We start from the raw sequence: 27,939 nt of genomic DNA, 5'->3' as shown, positions 1-27,939 counted from the left end.
TAACTTTTCCCTCCAAAATCTCAAATTAACTTAAGTCCTCAATTAATTTAATCAATCAAATCTTTTCCAATAAATCACTTATAACTTCCACAACATGAATTATCTTAACTCAACCATAACAACTTCACTCCATAAACAATATTTATCTTTCTACATAATAATTAATTATCTTCCACAATAACTAATTATTATTTATCTTTCTTCAAAATAATTAATTATCTTCCACAATAATTAATTATTATTTATCTTTTTCCAAAGTAATTAATTATCATCTACAATAATTAATTATTGTTTATCTTTCTCCAAAGTAATTATCCTTTTACAAATAATTAATTATTGTTTATCTTTCTCCAGAGTAATTAATTATCCTTTTACAAATAATTATATTTTCCCAAAATATAATTATTTTACTTTTTCTTCTTTAATAAATATCCTTTCTCCAAAACACAACTATCTTTTCCTTAAATAATTATATTTCAACAAATATAATTATCTTTTCCATTAACATAATAATTATATATATATTTCCACATATACTTATAATTATCAAATCTCCAACAAACTTTTCACCCGACAATTTAATTAAATAACATCTATAATTATTTAATTAAATTCAAGTTCAACAACATTAAAAATCCACAACTTTACTTAATCCTCTTAACCTACCATTTAATAAAAACTCAACAAACACCACGTGTCAAAACCTCTAATTAATTAAATATTCATCCAAGGAATATTTAATTAATTTTAATTCCCACATAAATCAAATAATTCTCATTAAATGGATTCAAAATAACGCCCAATAAATTATCTTAATTTTTGGGGCGTTACACGGGGTTTCTTTAAAAGTTCAATTGGCTAATTTTTTAATATTTAATCTTGTATTTTTTCAATAAAGTTGAATTGGTTTCAACTCCAAGTTTTTTGGAAGTTAATTAATTTGGGAGAATTTGTGAATGATAACTGATTGCTAATTTTATTAATTAAGATACTGAATTTTCCTTTTATGATTATGATCAAATTAATTGGAGAATTTTTACTGTCAACTAGGGAGTACTAAATCTACAAGTAAGAGATTTTTCTACTAGACATTCGAACAGAAGTTAAGAGCTTGCATGTAATTTTTCATTATGCATTGATATAGTTAAGATCCATAATGTTGATGACTAATTTACGTTGATGATGATGCATTGTATATTAATCACATGATTAAGGACGTTAAGATTTATATTCATGTCATGTTTATGATGTTTATGATATGTTACATGTTATGGATATGTGTTTTGTTAACTTTGTCTATTAGAGTCATACCCAGATGGGTGTCCCTAGGGATCACCACCTTTTTATGACTGTGTGGTCATACGGAATCTCCAGTCTCATGAGATGTTATATATATGAGTGGTTCGACGAGGTCATTTATAGTTCGATTGTCCTAAGTGTTCCTTCGGGTTCACTGAAAATCGATTTGTCCTAGGTGTTCTTTCGAGTTCACGAAATACCAGTTTTATCCTAGGGGTTCCTTTGGGTTCACCGAAGACCAGATGTGTTCCTACAGGATCACTAGATTACATGTGGGAATACACCAGTTCAGGGGTTACTTCTTTACGGGACTTTAATGGGAAGTTAACAGAAACCTAGTGGGACTGGGTAGCGGGTCCCTTACTGAGTATACGTTTATACTCACCCTTTTCCATGTTTAATATTTCAGGCAAAGGTAAAGGTAGAGGAAAGTTGGTGAGCGATAGAGAATGATCCGTGACATGCCATATAGAGACTCAATTTTGCTTTCGCGTCTATGTATCAGTATTTCAATATTCTGTTTTTAATAAAAAATTAGTCTTCCTCTTTTCAAGAAATTGTCAAAATTGTTATTTATCTTTAAAGTATTAGTTTCCCTCTTTTCAAGAAAGTGCATTTTGTTATTGTTACCTTTTGAGTAATGACCTCAACTTAGTATAAAGAGTTGAGTCATTACAAAAATAATAGGTCCAAAAGAGATAAGATAACATGTAATGCACATAGGCCACATTAATAATAAGATTACATTTAAAATAAATCAAACATTATACTATCCCATAATTTTCATCCTGGTAAGTTAGGTTTAAATATATTATGTGTTTCTCTATATTTCAATGCAAATTCTCAAAAGCAAAATTGAATGCACAAGGTGATTCCTTGTATATAGATCAGAGAGTAATAAAGAGGATAAAGTTGAGTATGCTTCAAACTTCAAACATCTTAGAAAATGGGAAACAAATATGAAGTGTGAGAAAATACAATGTACTGTCATGACAGTGACATGACTTTTAGATTAAATAGATTTTCAAAGTGGGTGTTTGGGGACTTCAATTTTTAAATATACAAACGTTGAGAGAGGTCCGAGAATATAAGTTTAAGAGGGTTTTAATGTTATAAATACTTATAGTGACAAGAAGAAGTAAGTTCATCTCCACTAACAAAAAATTAAGTTTGTTATCTTGCTACACTCTCTTAAAGTATCCAAACACATGTAACAAACATAACACCTGTGCAAATATTTTTTTTCATTTTGCAGATGACATCCTTTCTCATGAAACAAATTATTACAGTTGTATCATGGAATATATCCAAAATAGACATCACCAAAAATAATAATTTGATCTAATAGAAAATTTTCATCTAATTTAATTATTTTTGAAAAAAAATTATTTTAGTACCAAACACTCTTAAAAATGAGTATGAAAATTAATCCTAATTCAAAATACAACTTAAAGAAAAACATCCACTAATTAGTAGGGGTCTTTTAAAAAATATAACAAAGCGGTAAAATATTTACACTATATAGAACAATTCTAAAAATGAAAAAAATTCACAGGTCCACAATGGAAAATACCAAAAATGCCCAGTCAACAACGCGCGTAATATATTTGGTACGATGCACGTAATATATTTGGTACACGATCGTTTAGATTTGACTATTGTTTGGTATATAATCGTTTAAATTTGGATAGCTAAATCTAAATGATTTATTTTTTCAATTCTATTATTTAATTTAGTTACATGATCGTTTAGATTTGATTATAGATCGTACCCTAAATCTAAACGATTTTTTTTTTTTCAAAATTTGGTACATGATCAATTTGTTTACAATGATCGTTTATTTTTTTCAATATTCTTTGGTACATGATCGATTAGATTTGGCTAAACAATTTTTTTAATTCTTTTGTAGCGATTTTTTTAAAGATTCTTTTTATACATGACCCCAAATCTAAAAGATGTAAAAAAGAGGAGGAAAAGAAGAAAGACGATGCACGCAATGGAAAAAAAGGGAAAAAAAAAAGACCATAGAAAGAAATTAAATTTGGTTACCCAAATCTAAATGACAAAAAAAGGAAGGAAAAGAAGAAAGAGCAAAAAAAAGAGAAAAAGAGAAAGATGATAGAAAGAAATCAGATTTGAGACGTAAAAAAAGAAGATGAAAAGAAAAAAGACAATTCATAGCGGAAAAAAAAGAACAATAAAGGAAGAAAGACGATTTGTAGAGGAAAAGAAAGATGAAAGGACAAACCTGAAATATTTAAAAAATGACTAATTTTATGAACTTTGTTATACGATTGTAAATATTTTAATAGTTTGTTATATTTTACTAAGTAAACGACTTAACCACCATGTTATGTTATAAAATCCGGAAGTATAACTTGATCGGAAACCTCAAAGTTTGGTGAACTAAAATAAAAAGAAAAGAAAGGAAAACAACAAACTTCAAAACAGAAGATGATCCACAGAGTCGAAATTTGGTCTGATAAAAACGGTACAGAAAATAGGCGGGAAATCAGTTGGTCAAAAGAAAGAACTGGAGAGGTGTACAGGTGGCAAATGTTTTGTTGTTGTCCTTCGAAACACACGATTTGTCTTGTAGCGGACATTTATACAAATAATACCAAAAAGGTGCAACAAAGTACAACAAAAAATTTGTCACATCCCAGATATTCCATTTTTGCTGACATGGCAATTCCGACACATAAATATACAAAACTATATAAATATATATATATATATATATATATATATATATATATATATATATAAAGAAGTCGTTTGGAATTGAGCTAAAAAAAAAAATGTATGAAAAAAAGAAAAAGAAAAAACAGTTAAAATCTTCGTCCTTCCAAAATCAAAAAACTCGATACAGACAAAAGAGAGAGAAAACAGACGATAGAGCGCGCAGGTATAAGGCCGCACGTCAAAAATTCCTCAATGCCACGGGAATTTTCCTTCAGAAGCCATTGAAGACCTCCCAGGTGGTCCAGATCTCTTTGATTTTTCTTTTATTTCACGCTCTGTTTTGCAATCTTTTTGGCGCTCATTCTCGTGGACATTGGATTAATCTGTAATGCTCCCATCAATGCATCATTGTTGAATGCAATGTTTATGAATTCTAACCACCAACGTTGAAATTGGGGGTAATTTGGTTAAAATGGTCTTCTTCCGCTGATAATCTGTGGATAATCGAAGAGACTCGTAGAGATTTCTCGCTATGCGTATTTTAGGGTTCCTTTGAGAGATTACATGCGGGTGGTTTCAGCTGTGTCTGAGCTGAATAGTGACCAGTGGAGGAGCTGTTTGAGCATTGTGTTGGAATTTTTTTTTTCATGCGGTGAGGAAATTTTTTCGCAAGTATTTTCATTCGAGAGGACGAGTAGAATGCTTTTCATGGCGCAAAGTTTGAACAGCGATTGTTTCTTGAGATACTACGTTTGGGTTTATTCTTCAAATGGATGTTTGGTCTGCTCTAGAGTAGCGCTTGATTCTGCATCTTGAATGGCCGATACCCAGAAAGTTGGTCTCGCCCAGAGGGATATCGAGCAGGTTGGTTTTATTATTTTCAAATTTTTTCCTCATATTTTTTATTTATCCGTTTAGTGTCGTCAACGAATATATATATGGCCCTGCTTAAAAATGTGAAGGCGTTGCAAACTTTTCCTTTCCAGTTCTTCAAACTGCTCTATTCTGAACTATGAATATGAATTATCGTTTGTCGCGTGGATATATTTCTGATTTGAAGTTTCAAGTAGAGTGGCAAGTTCAAAATCAAGTTCTTGATTACAGATGTTTTCACTTGAGAAATGACGTAATGCTGCAGCCATTAACAATTACTCTTAACGTGAAACTATGACATAATGTTGTCATAAGGCAAAAATATAGCTCGTCCATCGTTCTCCTGCAAACAAATATGAATTATCAAGGGCTTCTGTTGCATGTTCTAATTGTTCCACTGAAGAATTTCTTCCAACTTTCTCGAGAGAAAAAAGTCTACAACAATAATAATAATTTTCTCTCATTTGTTGTCCCATCTTCTCACGCCGAACTTTACCGTCTGACTTTTATAGGCCATTATAGCACTTAAGAAAGGGGCACATTTACTTAAATATGGAAGGAGGGGGAAGCCGAAGTTCTGCCCTTTCAGGCTTTCAAGTGTAAGAATTTTGTTAATTAATTAATTATTATAATATCTATCTATCTATCTATCTATCTATCTATCTATCTATATATTTTGGTGAAATCGAAAGCTCCGGTTCTTCAGTAGTAATTATTTGAATTTGAAAATAATTTATCTGTAGTTATATTACTGAAGGCAAATGATGTCAAAAGATTGTACTGAGTCTACTGACCAGAGAATGAATGTTGGGGGCAGTTTGCTATGTTCCCGTTTATTTCTTATTGTTCCCTCTGGCTTTTGAACTATGTAAAGCATAAATATTCATACCTGATTTCTCCCCACTGTCTATACTCTATTAGTCTGTAAGAGAATAAACGTTATTTCTTATGTTTATTAATTTTCCTTTTTATTTTCAAAAAGTTGCATCGGTGCTATTTATAAAAGGTCGTTACAGATTATTCTAGACAATTGAAAACAAAAAGCTTTTGTTACTGCTAGAGCTCATTGATTCTGCACTGTCATAGAATTATCTTGGTGGCCTGTAGTGTTGGTAAAGCGTACGTAGCCTCATTTTATTTTTCTCATGTCTTGCAGTACCCGATTGTGCATTTTGTCCATGACTCCATTCTCTAAGGCTGAAACCTTATGTAAACAACTTTTCACAGAAACATTGAGCGAGTTTATTAAATGTAATACTTTGCTACAGTAACGATCATGTTTTATGTTTTTGAGTCAGTTTTAAAGATCAAGGTAATTGCAGCATTTCAATCCTTTGGAAGTTAGTTATGTCCTGATTTTGATGAATATTTGCCCCTAATTAATTGTTGATGATGTAGAATGTCAAACTGAAAAAATTGTAACCAACGTAAAACTATATCCTATTCGTTCTCATGCATTGAGGCATCTATAGTTGTCTATCCGGACTCCAACCAGACTAAGTAATGCCATTATGTTTTCTTTTCTCTTTTTACTGGATTGGTTACAGGATGTCTTTTTCCTTTTTTTTTTTCTTTTTCCTTTTAAATGTAACAGGATGAGTCTTTACTACTATGGTACTCTGGAAAAGATGAGAAGCAGCTAAAATTAAGTTTGGTTTCAAAGATCATTCCTGGCCAACGTACTGTAAGTTTACATACACATCCTTGATTTCTAAGTCATTGTCTGGGAATAATAAAATATCAAAACTAGCTTTTGTTGCTTCTTATTTTAGAAAAAATCCGTAAAACATTTACCAAAATGCGTAAGTTCAGTATAACGTTGGAAATTCCGCCTTCAGGATACCTACTCAGCATGTCTTTAAAGGATTTCTCATCTGGTTTTGTAAACCTTATATTCATTTTTTAGTTTTCCAATTTCAAGAGGATGTATGCGTGTATTTATTTTTCAGGCAATATTTCAGCAGCATCCACAACCCGAAAAGGAGTACCAGTCATTTTCACTCTTGTATAATGATAGATCATTAGATTTGGTAAGAGATTACGGTGTTCATTCCCTGAATTTTCTTTTTTTCCTATTTGATTTTGTTATCCCATTTAGACATATGGTCCTGACAGTTTTGTAAGACTGACTCACCAGTCACCACTAATGTTAAAGTTCTCCTGTATCCGGTTGTTATTTTGCACGCATGCTAGCATTTTTGTAATATCTTTGTATTCGTGACAATTGAAGAAGTTTTGCAGTTACTTTTAGAAACTTGAATGAAAATTTAACAAACCAATTTCATTGCTGATGGGCAGATATGTAAAGACAAGGATGAAGCTGAAGTTTGGTTTGTTGGTCTGAAGGCATTGATCACACGAGGAAACCATCGCAAGTGGAGAGTTGAATCAAGATGTGAGAGTGTATCTTCAGATAGTCCGCATGCGCGCATGCGAAGGAATTCTCCATCTATTACACCATGTGTCTGTACAACGATAATTACAATTATTTCAATCTCTACTCTTGTCCGTTATTCTTAGTATGTAGATCTAATTCACATTTTTCACTTCTTCTGGTTGACAGGATCCTGGAGATCTTGATGGGGTTTCTTACGAAAATACTGGACAGAACAGACTAGGGAAAGCATTTTCTGAACTATTAACCTACACTGCAGTTTCCAAGGGTACTAGCCAGCCCAAGTCAATTGTCAATCCTTCTCTATCAACTGCGCTTGTAGATAACTCAAATGGCCGAATTTCTGCATCTGAGGGTTTTCGAGTTAGTTTATCCAGTGCAGTGAGCTCATCAAGTCAAGGATCATGTCCAGAAGATTTTGATGCCTTGGGGGATGTCTATATATGGGGAGAAGGTATAGGGGATGGATTGTTGGGTGGTGGTGTGAACAAGGTTGGCAGCCAATGTTCATTAAACTCCAAGCTGGACGCTCAGCTACCGAAGGCATTGGAGTCAACAGTTGTTCTAGATGTTCAGGGTATTGCATGTGGTGGCAGACATGCTGTGCTGGTTACCAGACAGGGTGAGATTTTTAGTTGGGGTGAGGAGTCAGGTGGGAGGCTTGGGCATGGTGTAGAAGCTGATGTTTCTCATCCAAAAATCATTGATACTCTCAGTGGCATGAATGTCGAACTAGTAGCATGCGGAGAGTACCATACTTGTGCCGTAACACTTTCAGGGGATCTTTATAGTTGGGGTGACGGGACTCATAATTATGGTCTACTTGGTCATGGTAGCGAAGTTAGTCATTGGATTCCACAAAAGGTAAGTGGTCAGATGGAGGGGATTCGTGTATCTTATATCTCTTGTGGAGTGTGGCATACAGCTGTGGTGACATCAGCTGGTCAGTTATTCACATTTGGGGATGGTTCTTTCGGAGCCTTGGGTCATGGGGATCATATTACTTCAAATTTTCCACGGGAAGTGGAAACTTTGAGAGGGCTTAGAACAACAAAAGTTGCCTGTGGTGTTTGGCACACTGCTGCTGCTGTTGAAGCAATTAATGAACTTTCTGATTCAGGTACTTCAGCAAATCCTTCATCTGGAAAACTTTACACATGGGGTGATGGAGACAAAGGCCGGCTTGGACATGGAGATAATGAGCCTAGACTTGTTCCTGAATGTGTAGCTGCATTGATTGAAGAAAATATATGTCAAGTGGCATGTGGCAATGATCTCACAGTTGCTTTAACATCGGCAGGACGGGTATATACAATGGGGAGTACTGCTTATGGCCAGTTAGGAAGTGCTACAGCTAATGGAAAGATTCCTACTTGTGTTGAAGGTGAAATTGCCAACAGTTTTGTTGAAGAGGTTGCCTGTGGTTCTTATCATGTTGCAGTATTAACCTCCAAAACTGAGGTTTATACTTGGGGAAAAGGTTCAAATGGGCAGTTAGGACATGGAGACAACAATCACAGAAATACACCTACCATTGTAGATGTCCTGAAAGATAAGCAAGTGAAAAATGTTGCATGTGGTTCAAACTTCACTGTTGTTATATGTCTTCATAAATGGGTATCAAGTGCTGACCATTCTGTATGTTCTGGTTGTCACAACCCATTTGGTTTCAGAAGGAAGCGTCACAACTGTTACAACTGTGGTCTAGTATTCTGCAAAGCATGCAGCAGCAAAAAATCCCTGAAGGCATCTTTAGCCCCAAATTTGAATAAGCCGTATCGAGTGTGCGATGATTGTTTCAATAAGCTAAAGAAGGCCATGGAATCCAGTTCTGTTTCACAAAATTCTAGGGCCAGAACTGGAAATATGCATTATAAATCTAATGGTGTTATGGACAAAGAGACGTGGGTTCCAAAATTGCAAGCAACACTCTCTAGACTTTCATCTTTTGGTGCTGTTAATAATGCTGAAAGCGTGCACTCCAGGTATTTAATGTAAAACAACAGTGACAAAGTAGTCCTTTGTTCACATTTTTATATGGGAGCATTTTAAATTGAGGGCTTATAATTCCTCCGGAGAATTTATCCCTCCATATAAAGCTTCTTAAATAAGTATCATAAGTTTCTATTCCTGCTTCCAGATTAGCTTCTCGAGCAACATCTCCTGTATTGGGAACATCAAGCCCGATTCGATCATCTGAAGACTTTTCAGAGGATTCTAAGCGTGCAAATGACAGTTTAACCCAGGAAATCATTAGTTTGAGGGCACAGGTAAAACCTTATTGTTTTTGTTTTTGTTTGTTTGTTTGTCTTTTTTTTGGGGATAAAAAACCAACTTACATGGAGAGAAAAAAAAAAAAAAGAAGAAAAGAAATAATACAAAAGCATTAAAGAAAATACCATAAAAGGGGCACCCTAGTGGAAGGGTCTCTCCAATCTAACAAAATATGACCTTTCGAATATTTACAAAAAAATTCGTCACTGAGGCCCCATGATTTACTCGATATTTGGAAAATGTTGAATATTATTTAGGAGTACAAAGAAACACTAAGCTAGGAATGTAATACGATTAAGGACAATCACAATAACATATATATACACACTATATAAGACCCCTTCAATGCTATATTTTGTGCATGGCCTGGACAAACAATTCAATGCTTAACAAAGTTATGTGTCCTTTTGGCTTTGACCCCAAAAGTATATGTTAGATACCAAATTAAAGGCCTCCCTGCCAAGGTGGCCAATTAATCCTTCAGCATGTAATTCTCAGATGAGGACCTCCCTTAAAGAAGTATGTGGAATGCATAAGAGATTTCCTTTGAACAAGTAACCTTCTACCAAATGAAAGTCGTCAGTACTTAATGGCATGGCCACAGTTGGCTCAAGTATGAGAAAAATCTGTTATTTCCATATCGCGTAAAATATCAAAGGCCACAACTTTTCCTTTTAGTAAAGCTAATAAAGAGTGTTTTCTAATTTTCTAGTTAGAGCTTCAACGGCCTTACTTATATTTCCAGCTCTATGTTTAATGAGAAAATCAAAACTTTGTAAGAAAGTACATCCACCTTGCGTGCATTGTGTTAATGTGTCATTGAGTGTGAGGTATTTTAGTGATAGACAATTGGTAAAAAGTATGAACTCCTTACTTGGAAGATAGTGTTCTCACGCTGGCGTGAAGTTCTTGTTCGTTCATAAGTGCTTCACTTTTGTCTAAATTCACTCAGCCTTTCACTAAAGTACTCAATTGGGTGGTTCTCTACAGATAAAATAGTCCTGCTCCTATGCCATTGCCCATAGCATCAGCAACCACTTGATGAACTTTGTTAAAACCAGGAAGTATCAAAACCGGAGTGGAATATAATTTTAATTTCATATTTTCCAAACTATCCTCTTGAAGTTTTGTCCAAATAAATTTACCTTTTCGGAACCATTTGGTTAAAGGTGCTGCCAAAGTACTAAAATCTTTGATGAATTTCCTATATTTTTGCTTTATGCTTTATGTTCTTTATATAATACTCACGTACTTAGAGCACTAGTCTCTTTTGTTTTCTATCTATATGAATAAAGAGGCTCATTTCCTTTAAAACAAAAAACCTAGAAAGCACTGAACATCGTTGACGGTAGTGAGGGCTAAGGCTGACCAATCTTTTATGGTTCGAATCTTTTTAGGGATCAACAGCTACACCTTGAGTACTAATATAATCCAGAAAGAGGAAGAGATTTTGATCTTCAGTTTTTGGCAAGGTCTGTCTGACAAAAGATTGGTTGTATTTTCGGTCCATAGAATTCTGTCTTTGGAGTCCTCCCAACAATTTTCATTGCACTTCCTTTTTAAGCATTTGGGCTCTAAGCATCGTTTTCCCAAGTCTTGTTTGTGGCCGTTGTTTTTTCTTGGTCTTTGTTGAAATGTTAAAAGACAATGCCATGCAGCTTTTGTTGGTTTTGAAGCTTAATTCTCAATTTCTATGGATAAACTCAGTGAAAGCTTTCCTTACTGATTTTTTATTTGAGAAATTTTAGAGTTTTTCAAGATAAATAATTTAAACGGGTTGATTAATATGAAGTTACTTGAATTAATGACTCCACTTGGTGTTCTCTCTCTATGTTTTTTGATGACTTTTCCATCTAGAATTTATGCTTAATTTGGATTCTTTAAAAAACGGAGACAAGCCTCTTTATTAATAATAAATGAGACTAATGCTCATAGTACAAGAGTATTATACTAAGAGCAAAATAAGAAAAAGACAATACCATCCTAACAAACTAAACCAAGATGAACTCGGGCAATACAAAAGGGAAAACGACCTACAAACAATCACAAAGGAGAAACAACAAAAGAACCAAACCAACAAAGCATTGGCACATTAGTAAAGAGATTAATACAAAGAAAATATAAACACTATGTCGAAAAGCGCCCACTTCAGACGGAAATTTTGTATCCCACATGCTTCGGTTTGAAAGGAGAAGGGAACACCAAGAAGAGGCAATTGGCTGCTTCAAAACTATCCAACCCAAATAATTCTTGCCTAAGGATCTTTGCCCTCCACTAATAATCATGATGACGAAGACAAAACATCCAAAAAGTTAACGTTTAAGCTAACAACATCAATCAGAAGATTTGGCTTTTTCTTGAATCTAAGGAGAGTACTAGTTCTGAATTAAGTGTCCAAGAGACTTGAATCCCAATCTTTTTATGCTTAATTTGGATTGACTCTGTCTTTTCAGCCTAATTTTATGTTTTTGTTTCTTTCTATTTTGAGAATAGTCTCTTGTTATTGTTTTAATGCAAGGAATCGTATCCTTTTTGACAAGAATAGAAATGGGCCAGAAAGTTGGTAGGATGTCCTGTTTCGTTGGGCCTTAGCTTATTTTGTATTTAGTCAGGAAGTAGTGTAAAAGAAAAAAGCATGTGAATGATTGAAGACATGGCCCACGTTAATGAACTTTCAGCTATTTTTAGTTTTACTTTTTGAACTCTGCTTTGAGTGCACTTCTGATCATTGACTAGAATTTTTTTTGTAGGTGCAAGAGCTCACTTGCAAATCCAAAAATCTTGAAGCTGAACTCGAGAAGACCTCAAAGAAATTGATGGAGGTTACTGCAATAGCTGCAGATGAAGCTGAAAAATGCAAATCAGCCAAGGAAGTTATTAAATCCCTTGCGGCTCAGGTTAGAGTCTTTTATTTATGGTTAGATTTTGTAAGAACATTTCTATTATATTTCATAACGGTTGTTAAATCATTTTCTATTTCTTTCCATCATATTCATTCCCACTTTTACTAATAACGTCAATTGTCAAATATATATGGTCAGAAGTAGTAAGGAAAGGAGCTGTTATTCAGTTAGCTTCCTTCATAATATCATTTCCATCGTTAATAAACTTTAAAACTTATGCCCATACTCCTCTTTTGTTATTACATGCAACTATGTTGAACTACATCCCATCTTCCCAGCATTTTATAAATTATGTTCCTTTCAAAGCTTCCCATGCCATAAGTAAGTGGGTTCTTTCTTCTGCTCTTTTTTTTTTCCTGTTCTTTTACTTTTAGATTCAATCCGAAGCCTACAACTTTTTCCTTTTTCCTGTGAAATAAGGATAACTGAAAACATTACAGTCTGAGGTAGAGAAAAAACCAATTCTTTGTTTGTTATTGTTAAGTTGCCTTTCTTTGTTTCTATTTCAAAAGAAAGATCTGGGTTCTTTCGATAACACAATACTTCCTGTGTGTGTGAGGGTGTCTGTAGTCTTTCAAATTGGTAGTTCAGATATTGTTGTGTTTGTTCGATTTTTTTTATTCTTATTTTTGAAATTAGGAAACTAATAGAGAGATTACTCTGGCATTTGATGGTTCAGGGCAATGCTCTTGATATTTCCACTGCACTTCACTCATTTCGAATTCAAGATCTGGTTGTGTCAACTACGGTTTTGGTTTTTCTATTTTTTCATTTTTTTTTATTTGGTGTTCATTGGTTATAATTTTTCTTCTTAACTATAACTAAACTTACTTGGATGTAAGTGTAACGCACCAAACCTAGGATTTGGATTCAAATTCAGATTTGGCAACTGAAGGCCCCAACATTCCCCTGCATTCCCTATGACCTGACAATTTCATCCTTGCTTGCCTTAAAGGCTTATTAGAGTGAGGGTTCTTTCAGCATGTTTTGTCCTTGCTTAGATGCATCCTCGGAAAATTTCCAAAAGGTTACCCAATATAGAAATTGCTCCAAGCTAAGCACACTTAACTTTGAAGTTTCTATGATTGAGCCACTAAAAAGGCATGTGCACCTTGTTGGTATAGGCAGTCATTTTCAATTCTTGTAAGCTTTTTTTAACCCTGCCTTTTTTAACCCTGCCTTTTTTAACCCTACTTTTATGTCCTCGGAATTCTTCTTCTTCAGATGTGATATTGGTTCATTCATATCCTCCTTCTAAATGCAAGGTGCTACAGTAAAACCCACAAATATGAGAGAGCTCCAAACTGATTAGAGTTCGATATTTATAGGAATGCTTAGAAGTCCTAAACTAAGAATGAATAACATTACAATAAAGGACAATAAACTATAAGCTTAGGATTTATATGTATACTGTAACACTTTGCCCCCTCAAGCTTAAGCATATATGTTAATCTTGCAGAACTTGTTACAAAGGTAATCTAATCTTTCGAGATGGAAATAAAATTTTTATTGATATAATGAAAATTGAAAATTTCATACCCGCTCACAAACTCCCTTTTCTACGCCTTCTAAGCCTTAGAGAAGGCGTGAAGCCAGTAAATATCGTACTTCTCTCTACGACACTCACTAACAACTACTGAACTTCTAAATCTAAGTCTAGAATCAACTACAGAAAACATAAAAGGTACTCATCTACACAAACTTAATATAACTGCACAACCTATAACAACACACCAAACTAGGGTTTAGTACTCAAAATAACACAAACACTACACAAAACAAACATAAGACTATGGTTTAGTAGTCCAAGACATTCATAACTGTCAACTCAACCCTCACGTAAATACACAATCCAAAATGCATGTTCAAAGTTATGACATACAATAAAACCCTAAACTAGAGGTAAAGTAGCAGTAAGTCAGATTCGGGAATCATGATCTCTACTTGAAAAGTGGAACACATTTGAAATCATGAGCTAAAGCCCATTGAGTGACTACTTTTAAACAAAACATGCTTTATAAATTTATGTAAAAGGAAACTTAGCAAAGCAACAAATAAGCTGTTAAGCTTCTATCCAACCTTCAAATAAATCAGCCAAACAGCACACAACCACACAAAGATTCCAGCAGAATACACAGAAAGATATTAAGGGAGAGACTAACTGTATTTAGATATGTATATTGAATTATCAGTTCAACAGCCACAAAGAGTATCTAAACAAAAGGGATTCAGCCAAATAAGAGGGCTGCACTCTCCACCATGAACAAGGTTCACACAAAATGCATAATGACAAAGATCCTGAACCCTAACACAAAACACTCATATATATATATATATATATTCCTAGGTTCCTGCTGCCACATGTCATGAGGACCACTGGCCATCCTAACTACTAAGCTGTCTAGGTAGAATTCCCTTTTTTACCCCTTCTCTTGTAAACTTGAGTGATTGGAGGCCTAGCAATACCCCCATGGAGAAGAGCCACCTTGTCCTCAAGGTGGAAATTTGGGAATTGATGCCTAAGCACCGCGTAGGACTCCCATGTTGATTCATGGCTTGGTTGATCCTTCCATTGTACCAAATATTCCCAATCACGTTGAGCCTCGTTCCAACAAAGTTGGGTCACATTTTCCGGTTCCAACACTAACTCCATTTGATCATTGATCATTGCAATGTTCGGATAGACTTGATGTTTGTCTCCTACCGCTTTCTTAAGTTGTGATACATGGAAAACGGGGTGTATTTTGGCAGTTTCTGGAAGGTCCAGTAGGTAGGCGATCTCTCCCACTCTACCCAACACAGTATATGGCCCAAAATACCTTGGCGATGACTTTTCACAATGTTTTTTCGCTACTGACTGCTGTCTATAAGGCTGCAATTTTAAGTATACCCTGTCCCCAATGTCAAACACCACGTCGCGGCGATGTACATCTGCAAATTTCTTCATTCGCTCTTAGGCATGCTGTAAATGCCTCTTCAAGGCTGCCAGCATCTTATCTCGAGATTGCAATTGAGGCTCCACCAAATCATTTGGAGTTGTCCCGTTTTGACCATATGAAATGATAGGAGGAGGGGGCTGTCCATAAACTACCGCATAAGGGGTACTTTTGATCGACGATTGGTAGTTGGTATTGTACCAATACTCAGCCCACGCAACCTTATCACTCCATGTTTTTTGCTTCTCTTTACAAAAACATCTTAAATAAAGTTCCAAGCATTTGTCAACGACCTCCGTTTGTCCATCGGTTTGGGAATGGTATGCCGTGCTCCGCTTTAGGTGGGTCCCTTGCAATCAGAATAACTCTTTCCAAAAGTGGCTTAAGAAGACTTGGTCACGGTCGAATACTATCGAGCGGGGATATCCATGGAGGTGCACTACCTCTTTGATGAACACCATAGCTACTATTTTAGCCGAGAACGGATGACTTAAGGTAACAAAATGAGCATACTTGCTCAGGCGATCAACTACCACCAATATTGTGTCGAACCCCTTGGAATGTGGTAGACCCTCCACAAAATCCATGGAAATATCTTCCCAAATACGGTTAGGAATAGGAAGAGGTTGTAACAGCCTGACTGGAGATAACGCTTGGACCTTGTTTTGCTGGCAAACATGACATTGATCTACATACTGCTTTATGTCATTCTTCATCCCTTCCCAAAACAATTCAGCTGCAATCCTTTTGTAGGTGTGTAGCTGTCCGGAATGTCCCCCAATGACCGAGACATGGAAAGTGTGTAATATCGTAGGAATGAAGCTCGATGTCTTTGAGAGAACCAATCTGCCCCTATAAAATAGCTTACCTTGGCGAACCGTATAATGGGGAATGCAGTCCGGATCTGCCACAATTCTGTCAAATATTGCCTTTAATTTCTCGTCCTCTTGCACCTCCCTTTCGATCACTGTAATGTCCAGCAAAGAGGGGACAATAATGACATTTAACTCAGCTTCAATTGGAATACGGGACAAAACGTCCGCGGCTTTGTTTTCTGGTCTAGCTTGATAGCGTATCTCAAAATCGAATCCCACCAGCTTCATCAACCACTTTTGTACACCGGGTATTATTTCTCTTTGTTCCAGGATATGCCTCAACGCATTCTGATCAGTATATACCACGAAACGATGACCCAATAGGTAGTGCCGCCATTTTTCCATTGCCAACACTATGGCCGTCAGCTCCCTTTCGTAAACAGTTTTTTCACGAGCTGTTTCTGAGAGTTTTTGGCTGAAATACGCGATTGGTCTTTTGTTCTCCGATAATACAGCACCCAAACTGAACCCTGACGCATCTGTTTCTACTTCAAAGGGCAGTTGGAAGTCGGGTAATGCTAACACCGGAAGTGTTACCATGGCTCTCTTAAGTTGTTCAAATGCTTTTGTTGCCTCTTCCGACCAACGGAAATTATTCTTCTTGGTCAGCTTCGTAAGTGGTGTAGCAATGACGCCATATTTTGCTACAAACCGATGATAATACCTGGTCAGCCCCAAAAACCCTTGAAGCTCCCTTACATTCTTTGGTATTGGCTACTCTAACATAGCCTTAATCTTCTCTTGATCAGCTTCAACCCCCTTGGCCGACACCCAATGGCCTAGGTATTCAATTCGATCCTTTGTAAAATGGCATTTCTTCCCGTTAGCAAAAAGGCAATGCTCTCAACAGTTGGAATACCACAATGAGATGCTCTAGATGTGCTTCCACGTCTTTGCTGTACACAAGAATGTCGTCAAAAAATACCAGCAAGAATTTACGTAAACAAGGTCGAAAAACCTGATACATAAGAGCTTGGAACGTAGCGGGTGCATTGGTGAGGCCGAAGGGCATGACTAGGAATTCGTAATGGCCCTCGTGTGTTCTGAAGGCTGTCTTGCGTACATCTTCATCACGCACCCAGATTTGATGGTACCTAGATTTCAAGTCTATTTTAGAGAAGATACTCACTCCATTTAGCTCATCCAGCAACTCATCAATCATGGGAATAGGGAACTTATCCGGTACAGTGGCTTGGTTTAGAGCACGATAGTCGACGCAAAACCGCCATCCCCCATCCTTCTTTTTTACCAAGATAACTGGACTGGAAAAGGGGTTGGTGCTAGGTCTTATAATGCCCGAAGCTAGCATGTCATTCACCAATCTTTCAATCTCGTTTTTCTGGGCATGTGGGTAACGATATGGCCTCATATTAATGGGATCCGTACCTTCTTTCAACTGGATCCTATGGAGGGGCAATTCGTCGGGCATATCAAATATATCACTGAATTCCTGTTGTAGTTGTTCAAACTTTAGTTGGAAATCTTCCATTGAATCTGTCACTACTAACTCCTGGATCCTATGGGATCCGTACCTTCTTTCAACTGGATCCTATGGAGGGGCAATTCGTCGGGCATATCAAATATATCACTGAATTCCTGTTGTAGTTGTTCAAACTTTAGTTGGAAATCTTCCATTGAATCTGTCACTACTAACTCCTGGTTAGCCTTCGAAATGCCCATGGCTCTAAAATTAATTAAAAATCCCTGATCGTCCGGTTTCCACGTTTTAACTAATACCTTCAAGGATATTTCCATTCTGGTCAGCGAATGGTCCCCTTTTAGGATTACCTTAGTGTCTCCAACAACAAAAGTCATGGTGAGGGCTTTCCAATCCTCTGTCATTGCGCCTTGCTTCTGCAGCCACTGCATCCCCAGCACCATATCCAAGTTACCCAGCTCCAACGGCAAGAAATCCTCTACTATGGTTAGCACTGGCAGACCCACGGTGATGCCTTTACACATGTCTCGGCCTTGCACCGCTTTTCCAGACCCCATAATTTGTTGTTTCAGCCATGGGTAAATTGAGGCTCTCTACCAACTTCTGGGAGATAAAATTATGGGTGGCTCCACAATCCACCATGATCACGAGTTCTCTGTCATCAACAGTTCCTTTCACCTTAAACGTACCCGTTGCTGTCAAACCCACAACGTAGTTTAGTGATAATTCTACCACCGGACTGACTTCAACCATTTCTCCCTCGTGCGTGCTGTCTTCCATCTCAATATCTTTTAAATCATCCGCGACCACGCAGAGGTGAAGCTCTTTGTTTTTGCAGCGATGGCCTTTGCTAAATGGTTCGTCGCACCGATAACACAACCCTTTGTCACGTCGTGCTTGCAGTTCAGAATCCGTCCACCTTCGAAAATTGTTTTCTCGCCGGCCACCATTCCCCGCCGCAACGTTTTGTGGGTTGCTCGACTGATTTGAACTCGTGGGAATCCTCTCAGCCAATGTCAGGATCTTAGTCGAAGGGATTTCCGAAATTTTTGGCGGGTGCTTTTGGGTCGGTTTCCCATCCTTAGTGTATGGGCCTTGCGAAGCCCTAGCTATATCCAACTTCTCTTCGGCTAATCGGGCCGCGTCCATCATATCCTCCAAGCCCACGACCCGCATTGCAAATACTTTGGTTCTAATAACTGGATCCAACCCGTTCGTGAAGGTCCCTACCAGAACGTCTTCTTTCATTTCCGGTAACGACGCCGATAACTCTTCAAACCGCTGCAGATACTCCCCCACCGAACTCTCCTGTTTTATTGCCAAGAATCGCATGCAACTCATTCCATGTTCCCTATTACGAAAATGATTGTACATTCTCTCTTTTAATTCCTTCCATGATCGGAAACGCTTCCTATTCTCTGCCCAATGAAACCAACATAGGCCCTTCCCTTCCATACTTACTATTGCGATTTTCAACTTCTTTTGCTCATTCAGAAGGTGCATCTGAAAGTAGTGTTCTGCTCTATAAATCCAACCGTCCGGGTCTTCTCCGTTAAAAACCGACATCTCCAGTTTTCTAAGTTTTATACGATCTTGCACTGCCCCTGTTTCTAAACTCAAAGAGGTTTCCCCTTCCTCGTCTCCTTCGACCAAGTCTTCAGTTCGAATTTTTTGTTTTCTAGTACTTACTCCGATCAGTTTAGATTCTCCTAGCCGTCTCTGGCGATCCTCATACATTTCGGTTAACATGGCGTGCATCTTTCCATTGTCTTCTCCAGGACAGGTATTCGTTGAACCTCTTTTTTGATTGCTTCGATCTCAGCTTCCGAAGCATCCAAGCGCTCTTCAATTAGTTTCTGCGTCATCTTCTTCCACCTCCCCAGGGTGTCGATTCGCTCTGATACCAATTGTTAAGCTTTTATCCTACCTTCAAATAAATCAGCCAAACAGCACACACAACCACACAAAGATTCCAGCAGAATGCATAGAAAGATATTAAGGGAAAGACTAACTGTATTTAGATATATATATTGAATTATCAGTTCAACAGCCACAAAAGAGTATCTAAACAAAAGGGATTTAGCCAAATAAGAGGGCTGCTCTCTCCACCATGAACAAGGTTCACACAAAATGCATAATGACAAAAATCCTGAACCCTAACACAAAACACTCATATATATATTCCTACGTTCCTGCTGCCACGAGTCATGAGGACCACTGGCCATCCTAACTACCAAGCTGTCTAGGTGGAATTCCCTTTTTTATCCCTTCTCTTGTAAACTTGAGTGATTGGAGGCCTAGCATAAGCTTATAAAACTTTCTCATTACTCTTATACCCATCTATGAGCTGTCTGTATCTAACTCGGGTATGGTAGAATCAAATTGATACCAAGATCCCTGATTTCGCTGAAACTCGGTACATAGTAGCAGAATTAAATGAATGCTACTAGGCTCTCACTGAATTGGAACTCTAGGCACCCAATAAGGGCCCTCACCTTAGTGTAAAATTATCTCTGTGCACAATACCAACCCTAATGGGTCTCAATGATCTCTAGATAACTTGGGTATAAAGTAGTATAAAACATGCTTGTAAATTCTAGCTTTCTGATCCAGATAGTTCAAATCTCATGCTTATGCTCTTAAAAGCTTAGAAACTCCAATTTCCCCACCGAGGCGTTCTACTGAGAAGAAGACAGGTGGAAACTGACTCCCTAATTAGCGTCAGTGAAGATTCGGAGGATTTGATAAAGGAACAAGAAGAGTCAGCTATTGAAGAGCTCTCTGGCAAGAATCTCATTACCCTTTTTGCTAATGAAAATGATTTAAGTTTCGAGTCCTGCTTCTCTCCATTGAAGTCTTTGGATATTCCTGCCCACCTAACTGTGGTCAAGGATTGTGGAGTTATTTTGGCTTAATTGGAGTTCGTTATCCTTCTGATTGGCTGGCTGCCTACCGATGAAGATATTCTTTTGGAATACAAGGGGACTAAAAGACTTGAATAAGAGAATCACCCTCAAGAAATTTCTCAAGAAGGTAAATCTGGACATAGTACTGATTTAGGAATCCAAGAAAGAGAATTTCGATGCTGCCTTTATTAAATCGTTATGGAGCTCCAAAGACATTGGTTGGGATTTTGTGGCATCAAATGGATTATCTAGTAGAATGTTAACGTTGTGGGATCAAAGCAAAATCTCGGTTGTTGAAACTATAAGAGGAGGGTATTCCATTTCAGTTAAATGCATCTCTATTAGCAAAAAGCTTTGTTGGGTGACAAATGTTTATGACCCAAATGAATATCGAGAAAGGAGGTTTGTTTGGTCTGAGCTAACTTCCCTTGCAGAACATTTCCCCGAGGCTGTGTATTGGAGGTGACTTCAACATAACAAGATGGGCACATGAAAGAATTCCTTACGGCAGAGTAACAGGAGGGATGAGGCATTTTAATAAGTTCATTGAGGCGGTAAACAATCTGGAGGACCCCTTACAAAATGGAAGATACGCTTGGTCAAGGGAGGGAAACTCAATTGCTAGATCCTTCTTGACCGTTTTTTCATTAATAAAAAATGGGATGAAGAGTTCGACAATTTAAGGGCTCTTAGACAAACCCGTATATTTTCTGATAATTTTCCTATTCTTTTGGAAGCAGGTTCAGTGAAATGGGGGCCTTCTCGTTTTCAATTTCGCAAAGTTGGTTGGATATAAATGCTTGTTAACAGTATTATTAAAGATGCTTGGGGCAGAACAGAAATTAATGGGTGGGCAGGCTCTGCCCTTGGTGCGAATTTGAGAATGACTAAAATAGCTCTAAAATCGTGGCATGCAGAATTCTGTGAAACTCAGAGGCGAAGAGAAAAAGAGTTATTAGGGGATATTGATAAGTGGGACGTCTTGGCGGAAACCATTGGGATAAGTGAAGGGGATATGACGAATAGAAACTCTTTAAAGGCCGAGTTAATAAGCATTTATCTTGTCGAAGAAAGTCACAAGATTCAGAACTGCAAGCTGAATTGGTTAAAAGTCGGAGATAAAAATTCAGAATTTTTCCATCGGTTCCTAGCAGCAAAAAAGAAAAAAAAGGAAACACTTAATCCCTGAATTAGTTAATGATCAAGGAGTGGTCATCATTTCTTTCTGTGTAATTGAAGGCATTATACTGTATTTTTATGAGTCTTTACAAAATAATTCCAGGAAAAAGATATATTCCCTTCATTTTTTATTGGCCATGCGTTTCCACTTGCCAAAATGCTAGGCTTACAGCCAGCTTTTCAGAATCTGAAAATTTTTCAGCAATAAAAGCCCTTGGGAAGGATAAGGCCGTGGCACTGGATGGATACACGACTGAATTTCTTGTAAAACACTGGAATTTGGTGAAAGACAGAATCAAGCCCTCTTCACAGTATTTCATGAGAATGGTCGACTTAATGCTTGTATTCAGAAGAATTTTATTTGTTTGATTCAGAGAGGATGCCGTGCTAGTTAAAGATATTAGGCCAATCAGTCCCACAACACTAGCTTATAAAGTCGTAGCCAAAGTTATTGTGGAGAGAATGAAGATAGTAATGAAAACTATTGAGATGTTAAGAGTCCCACATTGAAAAAACCAAGGAGACTCACATTCCTTATAAGGTAGATAGGTTACTCCTCTCATTGCCAATTGCTTTTGAGATGGAACCCCATACTATCAAATATGGTATGAGAGCAAAGCAACAATGAAATTCTAGAAAACAGTTTAGGAAAAAACCCAGACCAAAACAGAAGCCGCCGCCGTGGACACCACCATTGGAAAACTACTCCACTAGATTCAGAAGCCGTTGATCTACACAGTGGGCCAACCCACCAGCCAAATGGTTAGAAAGCACCTGTGCCGCCTTTGTCGGGTGCGCAAGTCCCATGGTCACAAATCACTTGACAGGTTTTTCGGAGTACTTTGTTTCTTATATTCCTTGTGCCAGTAATGAGAAAATTTGGATAGCCGATGACTCTTTATTTCCGATTGCTACAAATTAAACCACGATAACAACCTTAAGTAAGCATCGCTATTCTAAAAACAAAGAGATAGAAAGTCTAGGTTTACGGAAAAGAGACTATTGGTCCAAAAATACAAAATTTCCGAATATAGAAGACAAATATTGGAGACAAGTACAGCAAATGAAGAGCATGGATCAAAAAGAAGAATACTTCCAGCAAAGAAGCACAAAAATTTAGTGAGAGAGCACCATAAGAAACTAAGGGACTAGCCGAACCAAAACAAACCAAGCCAAATGAAGAGACTTGTTGGTTATTTCTTTTTTCTTTTTGTTAAATCTTTTTTGTATTTATTGTGTTATATTTGTTTTTTTTTTTCATTTTCTTTAACTGCAATGGATGTTTCTTCTTTTTTCTTTTTGTTAAATCTTTTTTGTATTTATTGTGTTATATTTGTTTTTTTTTTTTCATTTTCTTTAACTGCAATGGATGTTTCTTCTATTTAAGAAACCATTTCCTACTAAAAGGAATAAGAGAGCATACCTTTTCAGCATGATTTCGGAGTTGGCTGTCGAAGGTAGTCATTGGAGCTCGTAGATGATGACATGATAGATTGTTTGATAACACTCAACTCACTCCAAGTGGAGCACCAGACACCAAATCATTTTCTGAAACCCTAAAGAACCCTAGCAAAAGCTAGGGGCTGCTATGGGTTGTTCATCTTCCATTGCGCTGAAACAAAATTGTACATGGGACATAGCTGAACTACCAAAAGATAAGAAAATATTGGGTCCAAATGTGTGTTCACCGTATAATATAAAGCTAATGGTAGTATCGAAAGGTACAAAGCAAGACTGGTTTCAAAGGAATTCACTTAGACCTATGGAATTGATTATCAAAGAAACATTTGGATTAGTTGGTAAAATTAATTCTATAAAAATTCTATTATTTGTTGCAGTTAATTTTGATTGGTGCCAATCAACAATTAAGAATGTTTTTCTCAATGGAGGTTTTGAAGAAGAGGTATTTATGTGCCACCTAGTTTTGTGGTGAATCTTGGGATCAACAAACTACACACATTCAACCCGATATTTTTCTTCAATGGAAAACAAAGACGGTTGGAAAAAGAACATGATCAGGAATGTGAACTTGGAGAATTGAGCAATGCGTCCAATTATAAGAAAACAAGTAGTGGAAATAGCATCAACGAAAAAATGCTCAAGTATTTGAAATGATAATGTTTTTGCAGTTTCAAGATGTCTATTCTTTCATTAAGCAAACTTCATTTTGGGTGAAGTATCAACACAAGATGATTGATGAATAATCCCACAATACAGCGGTACGATCTGGGTGCCTCTGGAAAGTACTCATCTGTCATCACACACAATGCAAAATGAGTTCGAATTTCAGAGTACTAACCGACATTGTCTTCTCTCCTCGTATTTAATGCAAAAAGATCTCAATATTAATGCTTATCCGGATTTGCTGAGAGAGGAAAAGACAAATTACTTAACTTTGATGGAAGTGGAAGGGTCAGATTCAATTATTGAAAATCTAATGCAACTGTTGAGATTTCTGCAACTTTTGGGAATTCAAATAAATGTGTGCCAGCTCTGCCTCATCAGGAACATTGCTTTCCTTCTCTTAAGATCCCATATTCCACTTCTTAAAAGCACCTTTAAGCGTTTTTTTTTCTTGACAGAACCAATATTATTACGTCACTAGGGAAGAAATAGGAAAACAGTCCAATACAGCTAGATCAACACAGGAAGTCATAGACAAACTTCTGTCAATCTTCAAGACCTAGCCTGCTTAGCAACTTTATTAGCCACGAATTATGACAATGAGAAACGTGTATAAAAGAAATGAAATGAAAATGCTTAGACACATCCCTGGTTTCTTCAGTCCAACACCCAACCTCACTTAGGGACTGTGTTTTGCTAGAAATCAAATTAATCATCTGCAAACAATCAACTAACAAATTTTCATGAAATTGGTGTTATCAGTCAAATCCCCAAAAGGACTGCAAGAATTTCGGCCACGAGGGCTTCAAAATCCACATAAAAAGATGAACCATCACCTTCAAACCGTCATCAGAATTTTGGACAATAGCACTTGGACCAGTGGATGGAGGAACAGACTTCCAAGCCACATTTAACATCCAACTTTAAGAAACAGGCGAATGGACTGCATTTCTTTGAGGAGGTAGCAGACAAACGAGGACCCACTTCCCACTTTTGGATCAAAGAAAGGAGTTCAAGTTCTTGAAATACTTTAGGACCCATTTGCTATTCAAGATATGATCTGGAGTCAGATTATTCAATCAATAACTATTCCTAATTCGACCAGATTGCCCAACATAAAATAGCAATAATGCCCAACTCATTTTGTGAACCGGTCGAATTTAGAGCCATCCATCAAGGGATTTATAAAGATCAGGTGCAGACCAGCTTTGCATGGCTACACCAAGCACGTTTAAGACTTTTTAACTTTCTAAGAATGTTGAAACTTTTCCATTTTTCATTAACTCTCACGTCTCACCAAGAGGATAGGAAGTCTTAAAGGATGGATGGATTAGCCACATGTTCTTAAAGAAGTAATTGATGAGTCAAAACCAAGTTTCATGCAGTAAATTTGGAAGTAGAAAAAGAATTATATTCCTTCACTAATAAAAATAATACAGTATGTCTTATCATGTTAAATTTTATTAGGGTATAGTTGATATTAGCGTGAAAGTTTACTAGCAGACGATTATAAAGAATGTATGTGTGCGCGGGAGGGGGGGGTGGGGGTGGAAGGAAGCAATTTTTTAGTTGTTTAGGCTTAAGTTTACTCGAGAGGGTCAAAATTACTTGGAATATTTCTTCATCTAAATAATAGTTTTTCTTAAATCTTTTGTTCTTATCTCAATTACAAGAAAGAAAAGACTAAATACGATATGTACAAAAGACCATCTGGAGGATAGTCATATTTTGAAGATTCATAAGTTTATTTTTACCACTAAATCTACAGATTCATTAATGTAATTGTATGAGTGTTAATTTGAAGAATTTATCAGTATTTAATATTTTAGTTAATATTTATGCATGACTTCTATTCTCTCCCTTAATTGTTTTGCAGTTAAAAGAGATGGCTGAAAAAATGCCAGAGGCACAAACTGCTATTGTTAACTCTAGCACTGTTTCTGGGCAAAATGGTAGTAATTTGAACCAGCTTTCCACCGAGAGCCTTTCAATGAGCATAAACTCACGTTTGGAGTCGAATGGCATTTCAAAAAGTCAAACCTTATCAACTGGAATCAAAACAGTAAACGAGAAGGCAGAATGGGTTGTACAAGACGAACCAGGCGTGTATATAACTTTGTCTGCTTTGCCTGGAGGATTCAATGAGCTGAAACGAGTTCGTTTCAGGTACTAAATTTAGCTCCCTTTTTGTGAAAGTTTATTGAGCGCTTACATGACATTAAATTTTACTTGATAGTATGATGGCTTTGTCATCAATCCATATCTTTCTAGTGCTGATTGTTGGAATTCCTTACCTCATCGTAACCCCTTAACTTAATACTTTAGTTGACACCTTATCTTATAGGGTTTTGATAAAATGTAAGGTTTGCTTGGTAACTGTTTGTAATATATATTCACATATAATTTGGCTTTGTGATAGGAGACCGTTGTTGTGTAGGTTAGAGTTATACCCTCTTCTTGATTTCTTGTTTACTTCTAAAAAATTTTTTTAGAAGAAAAATAAATTTCATTTATAATGGTAATAAAGAGAGTTTATATACCCCCAACTACCTATAGGTGTATTAAAAGATTCGGTGTTTTGATTTCTTTATGAGAAATTGTTGTCAAGAATTTAATGAAAAAATCTAAATTCACTTTAGCGTAATAGTTTTAACTTTTGAGTTTAATAGCGATCTTTAATATAATTCAGTTTAACTCTTGTCTCATTTCAATTTAGAGTATTGAAAATATATTCAAAAGATTACATTTACTCTAAACTATTCGACCTATTAAGCTTTTTAGTCCAGTGTTGTATTATGTTATCATAGAAATATTTTTTCATTTAAGAGTATCACGAAAGTGACTGTTATAAATCTATTTGAAAAAACTAAGTTTATCCTAACCTGGTGTTTGAGATTAACATAAGATAAGTTTAACCTTTCAAATATCTTCTTAACACATATTTTTTTCTTTTCTTGAACTTGTTCACTGACCTGTTTGGCCTGTCAGTATGAAAGTTTGCTGGCTTCAATTTAAAGTCAATTGTGTCACTGATTTAAAATCATCCTTTTTTATTTTTATTTTTATGGCCAATAGGCTTCCTCTCCCACCCTCTCTTATCCACTTAAATTTTGTCTACCTAAAGGTACCTATATACAAAATTAATCAGCCCTGATTACATATATTCAAAAGTGTTATTGCTGCTATTTTATGGTACCAACAATCTCATTTATCAGTTAACCAGCGAGGAAAAGCATATTCTAAGTTTTTTTCCTGTATTTCATTGTGTGCAGTCGAAGACATTTTACAGAAGCACAAGCCGAGAAATGGTGGGCGGAATTCGGAGCCAAGGTATGCGAGCGGCACAAAGTAAAGAGTACCGATTAACAAGTTGTCCATGCACGAATTGGATTGACCAGGGAAAACAAGTCAATGAGAAAGCACTTCTAGTGATTTTCTTTCTCTTTTCTGGACTGACGTTCTCCCCTTAAATCTTTCCGTTGATCCTGACTTGGAGGATTGATCAGCGAAATCTAACATTTAGGTTCATATATTAGACAATTAAAAATGTAGCCAAGGAATTAGAAAGAATTACAGAGCTTCGAACCTTCAACACTCCCTTTTAGAATGCCAGTGTCTTAATTACTCTTGTGCTCACCTTTTTTCTCTCTTTACTTCGTGTTTTCCCTTCAACTTGGGGAAAGTCCATACTGTAATTAGCTTAGCAGGTATCAATCAGAAATAGTCTGTTGCTTTTTACTATAACATTGGATTTTTTCTACTGGAAATTTGATGGGAAAAAGCCCCTAGGTGTTTATTTATTTTTTCATATCATTAATTAGAAAATTTTGAGGCATAGGAGACCGAGAAGATGCTAAAGATTTAAGCCTAAGTCCCACACTTGTGGTCACCTATCTTAGAAGTCATGAGTTTAATCTATGGTAGCCATTTACTTAAGATTTATATTCTTACGAGTTTTCTTGACACTCAAGATGGGTTGTCTCGTGAGATCAGTTGAGATTCACTTATAAACATCGATGAATAATAATAAAAAAAAGTCCTATTTGTTGTCA

The 27,939-nt window shown here is 36.5% G+C and overlaps 1 protein-coding gene across 3 annotated transcripts; it reads left to right on the top strand.

Annotated features, from left to right (window-relative positions):
* The first annotated feature begins 4,108 nt into the window (after positions 1–4,108).
* On the top strand, positions 4,109–27,939 carry LOC103485768 (PH, RCC1 and FYVE domains-containing protein 1-like). 3 transcript variants are annotated; one of them, XM_008443470.2, is made up of 10 exons: positions 4,109–4,848; positions 5,370–5,456; positions 6,452–6,541; positions 6,807–6,887; positions 7,156–7,320; positions 7,421–9,237; positions 9,393–9,522; positions 12,277–12,423; positions 25,764–26,053; positions 27,160–27,939. In XM_008443470.2, exons 1-10 carry the CDS (start codon positions 4,801–4,803, stop codon positions 27,251–27,253), a joined length of 2,949 nt encoding a protein of 982 aa, XP_008441692.2. In that variant the 5' UTR covers positions 4,109–4,800; the 3' UTR covers positions 27,254–27,939. The 3 variants fall into 3 exon arrangements, with proteins under 3 accessions (XP_008441692.2, XP_016899470.2, XP_008441694.2); XM_017043981.2 differs by lacking the exons at positions 4,109–4,848; positions 5,370–5,456; positions 6,452–6,541 and having other exon boundaries at positions 7,156–7,318; XM_008443472.3 differs by lacking the exons at positions 4,109–4,848; positions 5,370–5,456; positions 6,452–6,541 and having other exon boundaries at positions 7,156–7,324.

This window comes from Cucumis melo, chromosome 5 (assembly GCF_025177605.1).
Source record: "Cucumis melo cultivar AY chromosome 5, USDA_Cmelo_AY_1.0, whole genome shotgun sequence".
In the NCBI taxonomy this organism is placed as follows: domain Eukaryota; kingdom Viridiplantae; phylum Streptophyta; class Magnoliopsida; order Cucurbitales; family Cucurbitaceae; genus Cucumis; species Cucumis melo.
This window is presented reverse-complemented; position numbering and strand designations above follow the sequence as displayed.